Source organism: Erythranthe guttata, chromosome 14, assembly GCF_056151865.1.
Source record: "Erythranthe guttata isolate IM_541 chromosome 14, IM_541, whole genome shotgun sequence".
Classification (NCBI taxonomy): Eukaryota; Viridiplantae; Streptophyta; class Magnoliopsida; order Lamiales; family Phrymaceae; genus Erythranthe; species Erythranthe guttata.
In genome coordinates, this window is record NC_142546.1 from 26,335,067 (window position 1) to 26,348,160 (window position 13,094).

Here is a 13,094-nt window from a genome sequence, read left to right on the forward strand (position 1 = left end):
TATATTTATGTTTAGTTTGTTGCATTGGATTGGATTGTAGCCGTTGAAGTACCAACAATTTAAACATATAAATAATCAACAACCATATATACCTTCCACCCCCAACCACCATATATCTCTCTCTACACCCCCTCCCTCAAAACATCTAGCTATATTCTACAAAATTAAAATAATAAATATAATGGCATCAAATTCAGAAGAAGAATTCAGCTTCCCTGCAACTACTCTACCGTGTTTCATAGAGTCGCCGCCTCTTTGGCAGCTTGGGAATTCGAAAACTTGTAAGAAAAATGAACAAGCAGAAGATGAAGATAAGTTCAGCTTAAGTGATGATGATTATGGACATCAAGAGGATAAAATGGACATGTTGTGGGAGGGGTTGAATGAAGATTCTTCTTCAAGTTGTAATGGGGAAACCTGCACAGAAAAATCGAGTAATTCGTCGTCGCCTGGAAAAGAAGTTCATATTTGCTGTATGAATAATGTATTCAACAAGTTGCCTGCAGCTAAGAGTAGTAGAGGGGACATGAAATCGAGCATTCCGGTTTTCATCAGAGTGTTGAAGAAGGGATTTGCCATACATCATTCTCTTCCTTCTGTCAAGAAGTGTGCTGCATGGTAACTTCATTCATTCATCTTCGCTTTGTTTATTTTGCAATAGAGAATTAATTACAGTCCAAATCCAATTCTTTTACATTTGATCAGTAGGGCAACTGGATAATGACTATACATGTTTTTTTTTTTGGGTTGTTAATCAACAGATTAAAGTATACTCCTTTTCTGTTTGGTTTGATACATTACTGGAAAGGAATTAATGAAGATCGATGTGTGTGTACTCATGCATGTTATTTTATATATGTATGTATGCATGTTAATTACCTTCGGATAAGTAATGAGAGCAGGTCATGCAATGATGATGTAAAATAAAGTAAACCACCAAAAACAAACAAAAAGAGATTTATACAATCATTCCCAAAAAAGTAATTAATTATTTCCACTGGTCACAAAAAAAAAAAAAAAAAAAAAAGTATTAATTCCACTGGCCAATGTGTTCGTCACAAAAATATCGGGAGAATTTTTATTTTTTACTCAGTTGGAGATCATGAATCCCAATTTTCATTAAAAACAATATAATCAATTGATTATAAGTTCCTATGATAAATAAACACGGCCAGACGAACTCTTAAAAGAATAGGCTTTACTGCAAATTAAATGTACAAAGTTTCTTATTATTTGAATTATTGCATACCTCTACTCTGCAAAACAACGTAACATATATAGAAGAAAGCGGATACAGTAAGGTGGCGTAGCCTTCGATGATCTCCGGTGGTGGAAGAGCCGATAACCGCCGCGCACCACAACTGATACGGGGAAGGCGATGTTGCACTGTGGAGTCTTGTGGCGAAAATACCCTTTGAAAATTGTTCAATGTTTTGCTTCAAATTTGTTAATCTTATAAAATATATTATATTAATATGTGTTGATTTTTGTAGTTTAATTGAAAAAAAAAAGAAAAATTCACAACATTTAAAACCTAATAAATCACAAAATTAAAATAAAAAATATTTAATTTACCAAAATTGAAATGTTAAACTGGCACTGATAAAGATTGATAATTGAAAAGTGGGTTTAGAGTAATGGTTGGACCATATAGAATGGGAGATGACAGGTCAGCGGGTGTAGTGGGGGTGCGTAGCACTAGAACAAGATTCCATCTTTTCTTCTTCTTCCTCACAGCAGCACAAATCAAGTCAATAACCCCATCCCCAATCCATCTGTCCCAAGGTTCTTCTTTCTCACAATAATATTCAGGACACTGAATCCCTCGTACCAATTTCCCCGTCAGTTGTCTTTGTCGCAGATATTTTTATTTTTATTTATTAAGGTGAGGGATGCCTGGAAAATCTTTGGCTTCTCCGCTGCTGACGTTTGATTCAACAGTGCGATTCTCTTCTTATGTAAGTTTTTCTTTCTTTTCCTCTATATTAATGTCCTAATTTTCTGTTTTCTCTTAATCATGTTTGCCCTACTTTTATGGTGAAAAGCATACAAGTTTAAAAATATTGTGTTTCGTGTTAGTTCTTCACAGACATACATTCGGGAACAAATTAGAGCTGGATATTTGAACTCTATACTCAAAATTAATAATAATAGTTGGCAGTTAAAGTGAACATTCATTTCTTGAGAAATGATTTGTGTTGGGACAATTTGGATAAGCTAAAAAAGAAATATGTGGTGCTAATAAATGCTGTTTCTTGGCTTTCTCTTGCAGCCTGATTCTGTATCCTTATCAACCAGCAAACTGCCCATCAATGTAAATCTTGGAATTTATACTCAGCCAAATGCCCTCAGATTAAATCGGATAACCACTTCCACATCTAAGAATTGGGGGTTGAATTCTACTGCTCGAATCCAGGATTCAATTCTTAGTGATGAAGATAAGCAAATATGGGAATCATGTAGACAAGCTCTGTCTTCGTACGGTTTTGCCCTCGAGGAAGAAGACAAAATTCTAGGCAAGGCATTTGGTCAAATCCGTTCTCCTTATTGGGGGGAAGATCGGAAAAAGGAAGTGCCCAAATTTGAGGTAGTAAATGAAATACTAAGTTATCTAAAAGATTTAGGCCTCGATGATGATGATCTGGCCAAACTTCTGAAGAAATTTCCCGAGGTACTTGGATGCAGCCTGGAAAACGAGGTGAAAGTAAATGTGCAGATTCTTGAAAAAGAATGGGGCATCAAAGGGAAAACACTGAGAAACCTCCTCCTTCGCAATCCTAAAGTATTGGGTTTCAATATTGATTGCAAGGGAGATTGCAAGGCACAGTGCACTCGGTGCTGGGTGAGATTTTAACTCAGGTTCTTGATTCGTTCATTTGTAGATTCCTGTTGCGTGTGTATATGCATTATTGATCAAGTTAGTACGCAGTTTCTCTTTTGATATTGAGTATCATATATATGTACTTGTATGAATCAGGTTCAATGTGAGGCATATTGTGTATACTTGATACAAGATTTTTATAATAATTTTACACTGATTAATCATCATCATCATCATCATCATCAATTCAGATTATCTGATTTGTGTATTGCAGAATCGAGAATCTATATAAACACTGTAGAGATATTTCTATACTCTCTTGCATCTCCACTTATTTTTAGCAGGATTAGCATCACTGTTTCTTGTTGATTTTGTGATTGATGGTTTCTGAAATCAAGAATCTTGAAGTTTCAAAAATTGCCATTAGCATATCTGCACTTGGATGGAACTGAGATATATGTTAAAAAACTTTTATTCACCTTACCGCAAAATTGCAGCACTACATAAGGATACCTCACAAGGATGTATCACTCATTTATTCTCAAAATCCAAACATGACTTATTTTACTCATAAAAAAGAAGAAAAAGAAACCCTGTTTCTCACTCAACCACACACATAGTAATCAAGGACACTTGGGCCTATTTCCATGTGTTGTTAGCTTGGCATAGCAAGGGCAGAGGTCTTTGTTGCCATAAGTTCCTGGAGGTACACAATGGCACCTTGCACAGCAGCTCTTGCATGCTCGATGGCACAGATTCTTTCTTGATGACTTGCTGCATCTTCTTGAGCAAGCGTAACTGCAATCTGTTGTTCAAGTTTTGTGTATATTAATATTCAGGGTGTGACCCTTCCCTTGAGACAATAAATGGAAGAAATAAGGTTATTTAGTTACTGATTTTTAGAGGGTGGTGTTTCTTGAGAAGGCCTCCATAGTTGTCCCCTGCATCCTCCTGGAGCAGAAAGAAATTAAATCTCACTTAGACAAGAAAGAAGGAGATTATATAGAGGCATGTGGAATTTGAAGATTTTCTTAAATAAGAAATGATGTACTACCTGGGAAATAGAATTGTCGGCATCACTGAGTACTGATGATACCTCTGCCGCCACAAAAGCCTGAAATAATGACAATGTAAACGTTTACTATTCAGAGGCAAGTAAAGCTGTGGAGTATTTCGAATCAAGTATACCTGTATGAACAGAATTGCTATGAACAATATAGAGATGAGCTTCATCTTTGGAGAATGAATATTGGAGGTAGGTTTATAGAGATTGTGGATGCTAGTTAGAGCTATTTATATTATAGAGATTGGTTTGTTCGTTCGGTTCGGTTGGTTTTAGTTTGAGAAGGTTATTGAGGTTCACATGTAATAACCCCAAGAAGAAGTGGTCTTAGGAGGTGTACACTACATAATTAGTTGTTGTGCTAGCTTACGTTTTGGCATGGCATCCATTGTTTGAGAACGAACAGCTGTTGCCTGTTGATGGTGATGATGGACAAAAGAGAACAAATTAAATTTTCTTTACTTGATCCTCCTCTATTATTCTGGTGGTCTGTGAGAGAAAGCAAGTGCAGGACTGGGCATCAACCAAAAAGCAACTGCCTGCCTGCGTGTAATCAATCAATCTAATGTGAACAAGCAAAGCCCATATATTTCTGATAATTGGATACCAAAGCCCATACATATATTAATAGAGTTAAGCCCATACATATATTAATAGATACAATTTTCCGGGCCGGGTCTTAATATTATATTATATTATGCCCGGATATCCTCCCACTCCCAAAAATTATTACATATACAATTAACAAATACAAACTAGGCTGGCAAAATAATATTTATGTATGTACTCTGTATGATGTATGATGATGACAAGGTTGAAAAAAATGTCCGAGAATGAATGAATGAATGAATCAAGTGTGTTGGCAAAGCAGGACAGCTTCCTTGTTCAGTCCCACAAACCGCCCCAACTAAAATAAAACAACCCCTCCACTTGCTGTATATACCTTGCCTTCCACTCTTATTATCAAATCTTTTACTATATCTCTAATTATCCAATCTTTATTCATCTTCACATGTTAATATAATCCTAGGTTATGATTTTTTTAGGGTAGCTATATATATATTTTTACTTTTTAATTCATTAATTACCTTCGTGAAGTTGCTCCACAAATGATATGATGAACTCTATCTAGCTAGTTTATATTTGGTTCATTTTTAACTTGATTATAATTTTATAATGACAAAGTAATCAACAACCAAAAAGTGCACAATATTGTTTTACTCTCTCTGTAATTGTCCTTCTTTTATTTTCTTGTATTAAATTAAATAATTATATAATTATGTAATATGAAGCTAAGAAAACAAAGAATTAATGTTCTCAAAATTGGTGACCAAAAGTGAGTATAGCAGATGAGATGAAATATTATATATATATATATATATATATATATATATATATATATATATATATATATATATATATATATATATATATATATATGGCGGAAATCATCAACTGTTTTTTTGGCATCACATTGTCTGCTTCTACTGACAATATAATATATATATATATATATATATATATATATATATATATATATATATATATATATATGGATCATATGTATGATATGCCTTTTTCTGTCCCCTCCCTCCCTCCCCCAACTTATAACTTTTAACTGCAAACACATGGCATTAATGTAAATAACAACTTGAGTAAGTCGTGAAATATTGCTCACATTGAAACTTAAAAAAAAAATTAGTTTTGATAAAATTATATATTTAAGGAATAGATTATCAAGTACTCCTATGAGATTTAGAACAAATAATTTTATGTATCTGATGATCACTAAGGTATGTGGGTAATTAATGCAACAAATGATTATTAAGTTTTCCAAAATAGTGATGGAGTTGTAGGTACAGGTGGCGGGCGGTGGGTGGAGGCAATTGTGGAAGGGCGGCGGCGCACGGAAGAGACAAATTAAAGGATAGCTGGATTGTGGGTTGAGCGAAAACTGCACATACACACATAGACACTATCAGTAGTGATACAGAAGAGAAGAATATAAAAAATAAAATAAATTATAATATTAAACAAGAAATTATGATGATGGGAATGGAATAGCAATGAGTAGTAGCGAGACAAATGACAAGTTGATGAAATTAATTAAGGAAAAAAAGAGAGGAAGTGGTTAATTAAAGTAAGAAGAGAATAGAGAAATGAGAAGTTAAGAAAGGGGTGGAGGACTGGCGTGAAAAATAAAAATGGCCGTCCAAACAAACAAACAAACCTGTTTAATTTGATCCATTAATAAATATCTGCTGCCACCCCACGCCTACTACTACTACTACTACTACTGATACTACTCAATAATAATTAACCCTTGTTGTTATTACACTCTCTATTTATATATTAGCTTTATTTAATAACTTATAATCAATATTATATATATGTGATTCTAACTCTTATATTTACTGTTTGCATCTGCTTATCATCATCATATATATATATATATATGTGCATCACCAACATTAATTAACCATTTACTTTTATTGATCATCGATCACCCACCCTCACATATATACCAACAATATATTCAAACTCTCTCTCTCTCTCTCTCTCTCTCTCTCTGTGAGCAGTTGATCGAAGAACACAGAAGGATCGAAGGTTGAATTTTAGGGTTAGTATTTTATTGAAAACATATATATGATGGCTTCTTGAATGTATATATATGTATGGGGATCACTTATTCAACCTGCAGGTAATAATTTTATATCTGATGAACTAAGCTGTGTATAAGAATATATATATATATATATATATAAGATAAGATATATGGGACGTACTGATCATAGTCTCTATAATGGTTTTTGCTGGCTGAAAATTCATCAATGGAATTAAGTTAATTAGTAATTAATATGAATTACATTATATTGTTGTGCTCTCTCCTGATCAGCTAGTTTGTGTATCTGTGTTTTTACCCATGAGAAGATAGAAATTACAAATATAATAATTAATAATAGGAAGGAGTCCCTTAGGGCTACTTATTTGCTGAGCATATATATATATATATATATATATATATATATATATATATATATATATATATATATATATATATTCTATTGGTGAATCATAATAATATATAATATTATAAATAATTGATAATTAAAAGAAATGCAACAAGGGGTATAGGGTGGGTGCATGTGAAAAGCCCTAGTGCACCCACCAGGAAGGAAGCATGGAGTTGAATGCACTCAAACATATCATGAAACATGCCCTCATCATCATCTCTAATCTCTCTCTCTCTCTCTCTCTCTCTCTCTCTCTCTAAATAATAAAAAAAGCTATGGGGGTCAATCTTTACAGCCACCACCACCAATATATATATACATATGGATTGAAGATATACTTTTGTGTTCAACATACTTCGCTGCCTAATCACCTCTCCTCCTGTACATGCATCTCAAAGGGATTGACCTAAATATGTTTTAGGGGATTATTGCCCTAGGGTTTGGCCTTTAATTTGAGGGTGGAGTAGTGGTGGTGGGGGTGGGGTACCACACTTGGTCTGCCATTTTCAATCTCCTTGATCATAAAACACACATCTATGATCTATATATTGCATTGCAGTGTACAAGTTGGCAGTTGGGACCTGCAGCAATATCATAATTGTTTATTTCCATCAATATATATATATATATGCTCACGAATGGATGTCATCAATTAAAATAAATCATCATCATTTCATGAGATTCATCATAAAAGACACATCATCGATCCATCAGCTGTGTGAATTTTACTCTCTTCTTCTTCTATTTTTTTTTATTGGTTTATTTCATCTCAACTTCTTCAACAAGGAATATCCATATTCCGAAAGTAGCTTTACAAATAGCCTTTTATAAACAACAAGGGAAAAAAAGAACACTTGTTTTCTCAGTTGATCACCTAAAAAGTGATCAAATATATATAATCTCCGATCCTCATGAGATATAAGTACTAAATCTTACAGAATTCTGGTATCTCAGAAATCGGAATTTGATCGAGAGTCAAGAATGGAAAATGCAGTAATGGAGTACTCATCAACAAGCGTACCTCCAGGGTTTCGATTTCGCCCCACCGAAGAAGAGCTGGTTGGCTACTATCTCAGCAGAAAGGTCAACTCTCTTAAAATTGATCTTGATGTCATCATTGATATCGATCTCTACAGAATCGAGCCATGGGATATTCAAGGTACATATATCATACATATATCATCCACCATCATTAATTAATTTGCAGCTACCTAGCTAGTATTAAACCTACTATACTGTAAACCTAATTAACTGATCGGATCTTCATTTAATGGATCGGATCATCATTTAGATCCATATGTTTATATAATTTCTGATGATGAGATATATATCATGATCAAATTTTAGAAATTTGCGGTTCTAATAATTTTATAAAATGTATACAACAACAGAGAGGTGCAAAACGGGAAGCGTGTCGGAACAAAATGAGTGGTATTTCTTCAGTCACAAGGACAGGAAATATCCAACAGGGACGCGAACGAATAGGGCAACAGCAGCTGGTTTTTGGAAGGCAACAGGAAGAGACAAAGCAGTACATTCAAAGGAGGACAAACTGATAGGAATGAGAAAGACATTGGTGTACTACGAGGGGCGTGCCCCTAATGGTAGAAAGAGCGATTGGATCATGCACGAATATCGCATCCAGGCATCTGAACACGAACCTACTCAGGTACGTTATAATATATATAATTATTAATCTTGAATACATAGATGGATTAAATTAATATAAATGAAGAAATATATTATTGCCTCAGTTAATAATGCCGCATGATTGTTAGCAACATTTTGTTCTATATTACTCATGCATTTAAAACGTGATATTTATTGTACATGAAGTCTAAGTGCAATGGAATTAAGTTGATGGCCAAGAATTGATCATTACTTATGAGTTTGTGCACATGCATGATTATGTCTGCAATTATTTGAGACACGACAGCCATTCTTTCCAACAGCATGCACTATCTGAGGTTGAATTAATTATGCTAGTTATTATCTGACTATATATACATACATTTGTAATTAACAGGAAGAAGGATGGGTTGTTTGTCGTGCATTCAAGAAGCCAAGTCCTAGTCACAAACAAGGTTTCGAAGCTTGGAAAAACCCTAATTACTATGCCAGATCATCATCAGACATCACAAATTACAGGCATCCGTCCTCATTTCCTACTACCTCGACTAATCTATTAATACATAAAGATAATATTCTTGAAGATCTCGGCCTTATAAGTAATCAAGGTGGAGCAAGTGGTAGCTGTCCAATTAATAATAATCAGCCTCCACTAATAATATTTCCAGTAGATCAGTCCGATAATGATCTCAAGACTGGAGTTATAAGCCGTTTAGAAATAAGCCAAATGGTAGAGCTTCCGAAGCTCGACAGCCCCTCCGATGACAAGATAAGTAGTAGTTTTGGTGATATGTTGTACAGCGAATGGAAAAGCTTTGACAAGCTACTTGATGTTACTTGTACTCAAGTAGAGGAGATTAATGCGGCATCATCATCATACGCACACACAAACATGCACGATTATCATGACTTATTAGATGATCACACTCATATAAGCCATGTACTTGAATGCTTCCCTCACTTGTAGCTATCCTCTCTACATTATATAATTTATATTTTGCATTATATTCATTTCATATTTAGGATTTTCAATTGAAAATGTACAAATAACTGACTTTTTCAAAAGTTGGGCTTAGATCATATATATATATATATATATATATATATATATATATGTATATGCTGCAGTTCACCAAGTTGAGTCATATAGGATATATAAATTGTTCATTTTACTTGTTTATTGCTTTATTTTCTTACTGTTTTATATATATATATTTTCAGATACTTGTTGCTTCCCGTTGAACTTGTCTTCAACTGAATTTATTAAGGTTGAAAATGGCATTATTGTAATTTTTGGTCTTTTTTACTCTGATAAATATGCTTTAAAGGGCTCCGGCCCAATAGGCCCATATTATCCTCGTTCTTGTGCGACCCAATTAAGTGACCTGGATAATATTTTGTCATTGTAAAACAAATTTGAATACGATAAAATAATTGATTGGTTGCTAGTCTGCTATATTTATATTCTGTCTTTTTAGTGACAACAGTACCTAGTATTATTCCTAGATGTTTTCTTTTTTTTAATAAATTCATATTACACATATTATTAGTCTTCTAGGAGCAATAATATATAGAATAATATTCTTAATTCGTATTAACAGCCAACATAAAGTTAGGTATTAAGTTGAATTTCCTGAATGAGAATTCGGGAAAAAGAATTTGTTATTCAATTTCGAAAATGAATTCAAATATATTTATTCATTGAACGAAACGGAAAAGTAAATAATAATAGTAAATCCTTTTACGCCCCATCATTGACTTCTCTCTCTTCCCCCGTCTCTCTCTTTCTCTCTCTAGAAAGGGCAGGCAGGCAGGCAGGCAGAAACACAACACAATCTCCAAGGAAAAGGAAAACACGCACAACACACTCAGACAAGCTTACAACTTTTTATCTCCATTCTCTTGGGATTTAATTGCTCATCATTCGTATTCATATTTTTATATATACGTCTACCCACTTCGATTTATAGTCTTCATTTCCCCATAGCTCATTGTTTCATGATTTCCCCCTTTTGAATCTCTCTTAACGTATTTTTCACTTCTTTTCTATCCCGATTTTTCTTTATTTTTGCACCATTTAATTCCCCTCATCCTCCATGCTTTTATGGCATCACGAGCGCCAGCACTCATACCAATGATCCAAACCCAGAAATCGATTTTGCTTTAATTATTCTTTTGGTAACTAAGGTCAAAATCCCCAACACTTTGTTTATTGCGCATCGGCATTGGTTTCACCGTTGGTATTTATGGCGGCGCCGCGGAGTGTGGTGGTGGAAACCGGCAGCTGGGGGTTGGATCAGGATGCCGAGTCTCCCTCGGGGAAGAAGCTTAAGCCGGAAAAATTTCCCCTCTCACGGTGGGAATTCGCGGCGGCTTTGGTGGTATTTTTGGTATTTTCGACCGGGTTGTTGTGCATTTACCTCACCATGCCTGCCGCGGAGTACGAGATGTTAAAGTTGCCTCGTACGCTTGCTGATCTTCGATTGCTCAAGTAAGCAATTCTTCAGATTTTTTGCCCTTGTATTATAGTCCTTTGTTTTGGCTAAGCTATATTTTTTTGTTATGATTTTCAGATTCTACCTGAAATATTCAGTTCATTCTATTAGGTGTAGGGGATGAAAGCTGTTAACCTTCTTCATTATATCTTAGGTTTTGTGTTTCCTAACAAGTATATGTCTTTTGGTTAGCTATAAGATCCTATGGATCAAAGCTATTTGTTAATCTCCCATCATCGTAACTTAGTCTGTTTAGGTTCAGTTCGGGAACATAACACATACGACCCTATGGATGAGTACATTTTCTGGTGACTGATACATTTATGCTTAACATGTAACAATTTGATATATATTTTGCCATTGGTTTTGCACCACTCATTTGACTGTGGGGTGTTGATTTATTCTTCTTCTTTTCTAATGGAAAGATTCATTAGGGAATCACCGTTGCCGCAATGTACTTCATTAAAAACTCTGTTTATCTCAGTTACTGGACTTGCCCTGAACGTTTGTTCAGATTCCGATCCCAAACCCTTGTAAGGAAGGAATATGTAGGTTGTATGTATGATAGCTTTCTTAAACCTTGTGATCGTTGAATTTTTATCTGAATGGAAAACGATAAGTTATGTGGACTAACTGATATCAGAGTTTGACAGTACAATAAGTGGAAAAGGTTTGGTTGAAGTGAATTGGGAGTTGAATAGACTAACTCATATCAGTTCCAAATGCTTGTTTCCCTTGGGTAGTGGAAGTTTCTAATTTTGATGCCTTTTTAGTTTCTGTAATGTTTTCCACTCTTCACTGATTTGATTTTTTCACTTTCCGATATGCTCCAGGGATCATCTTGTGACTTACGCTCAAGTGAATCCAGCAAAGTTCATTCTAGGTTACTGTTCAACATATATATTCATGCAGACATTTATGATTCCTGGGACAATTTTCATGTCATTACTAGCTGGAGCACTTTTTGGTGTTATCAAAGGTCTTCTCTTGGTTGTCTTTAATGCCACAGCAGGTGCTTCTTCCTGCTATTTTTTGTCCAAACTCATTGGCAGGCCTATTGTTACCTGGCTGTGGCCTGAAAAACTAAAGTTTTTTCAGGCAGAGGTATTATTATTTGTTTGAATTCGACATTTTAAAACTGCTTAATTCGTTTAAGCTGTCTTAGTTTCGAAGTTTATTGGTTTCAGATCGCAAAGAGAAGAGAGAAGTTGCTCAATTACATGCTGTTTCTGAGAGTTACTCCGACATTGCCAAACCTGTTTATCAATTTGGCATCACCGATTGTGGATATACCATTTCAGATTTTCTTTCTTGCTACTGTTATTGGTCTAGTTCCAGCTTCCTACATTACCGTTAGAGTAAGACACTTCGTTTTCTTTTTTTCTTGACTTGTGTAATCACATTGTTTGACGTGATACTGCTTTTTTGTATGGGGATAGGCTGGGCTTGCTCTTGGTGAACTGAAGTCGGTGAAAGATCTGTATGATTTCAAGACATTGGCCATACTTTTCCTCATTGGGTCGATTTTATTAATCCCCACCATTTTGAAGAGGAAGCGCGTATACGAATAGAACAGATACATCCCATTTTGTGGAGATGGGGATTCCTCTATATATCTTACATCCCTAAATTTGAACTGATACATTAAACTGACAGAGGGCACGGCGCAACTCTTATGATTATCAAATTTAAGAAACTTGAAATTATAGACTAATTGTAATACAGAGTTATGATGTTGAAATGAGGAAACCTCTCGTCTCATAGTATTTCCTTGCAAGGTGTACATCCTCTTTGAATGGCTCCGATTGAGTATGCTTCTTCATGGATGAGTTGATTGTTGTTCAGTTGAACTTTGCGATGTTGTGTTGGGATTAGCTAAATTAGTGTTCTTACATTTAAACAAAATCATCGAATTTATATTTGGGTTTTGACGAATCCAAGATGAACACATTATATTTAAATAAAACCATCAATTATCAGTATTACATGCTTGGAGTAACTTACAAATTAGGACCATTTCTCTGCAGTTTTAACGTGCAAGTTGCAATTTTGCCTGAATGGCAGAAGTCCAC

At 34.7% G+C, this 13,094-nt stretch overlaps 4 protein-coding genes across 4 annotated transcripts; 3 read left to right on the forward strand and 1 right to left on the reverse strand.

Annotated features, from left to right (window-relative positions):
- Nucleotides 1–1,701: 1,701 nt before the first annotated feature.
- Nucleotides 1,702–3,048, forward strand: LOC105973052 (Mitochondrial transcription termination factor family protein). The gene is made up of 3 exons (XM_088813637.1): nucleotides 1,702–1,781; nucleotides 1,883–1,958; nucleotides 2,273–3,048. The coding sequence occupies exons 2-3, from the start codon at nucleotides 1,893–1,895 to the stop codon at nucleotides 2,852–2,854; spliced, it is 648 nt and encodes a 215-aa protein (XP_088669763.1). The 5' UTR covers nucleotides 1,702–1,781; nucleotides 1,883–1,892; the 3' UTR covers nucleotides 2,855–3,048.
- Nucleotides 3,049–3,335: 287 nt separating this feature from the next.
- Nucleotides 3,336–4,054, reverse strand: LOC105973053 (gibberellin-regulated protein 9). Its single transcript, XM_088812842.1, has 4 exons — nucleotides 4,010–4,054; nucleotides 3,876–3,935; nucleotides 3,715–3,772; nucleotides 3,336–3,632 (listed from the first exon to the last, which is right to left on the reverse strand). The coding sequence occupies exons 1-4, from the start codon at nucleotides 4,052–4,054 to the stop codon at nucleotides 3,445–3,447; spliced, it is 351 nt and encodes a 116-aa protein (XP_088668968.1). The 3' UTR covers nucleotides 3,336–3,444.
- A 3,547-nt stretch (nucleotides 4,055–7,601) lies between these two features.
- LOC105972916 (NAC domain-containing protein 30) lies at nucleotides 7,602–9,601 on the forward strand. Its single transcript, XM_012997893.2, has 3 exons — nucleotides 7,602–8,057; nucleotides 8,290–8,567; nucleotides 8,925–9,601. The coding sequence occupies exons 1-3, from the start codon at nucleotides 7,880–7,882 to the stop codon at nucleotides 9,492–9,494; spliced, it is 1,026 nt and encodes a 341-aa protein (XP_012853347.2). The 5' UTR covers nucleotides 7,602–7,879; the 3' UTR covers nucleotides 9,495–9,601.
- Nucleotides 9,602–10,167: 566 nt separating this feature from the next.
- LOC105973000 (hypothetical protein) lies at nucleotides 10,168–12,927 on the forward strand. The gene is made up of 4 exons (XM_012997990.2): nucleotides 10,168–11,018; nucleotides 11,856–12,126; nucleotides 12,210–12,380; nucleotides 12,462–12,927. Exons 1-4 carry the CDS (start codon nucleotides 10,774–10,776, stop codon nucleotides 12,591–12,593), a joined length of 819 nt encoding a protein of 272 aa, XP_012853444.2. The 5' UTR covers nucleotides 10,168–10,773; the 3' UTR covers nucleotides 12,594–12,927.
- The last annotated feature ends 167 nt before the right edge of the window (nucleotides 12,928–13,094 follow it).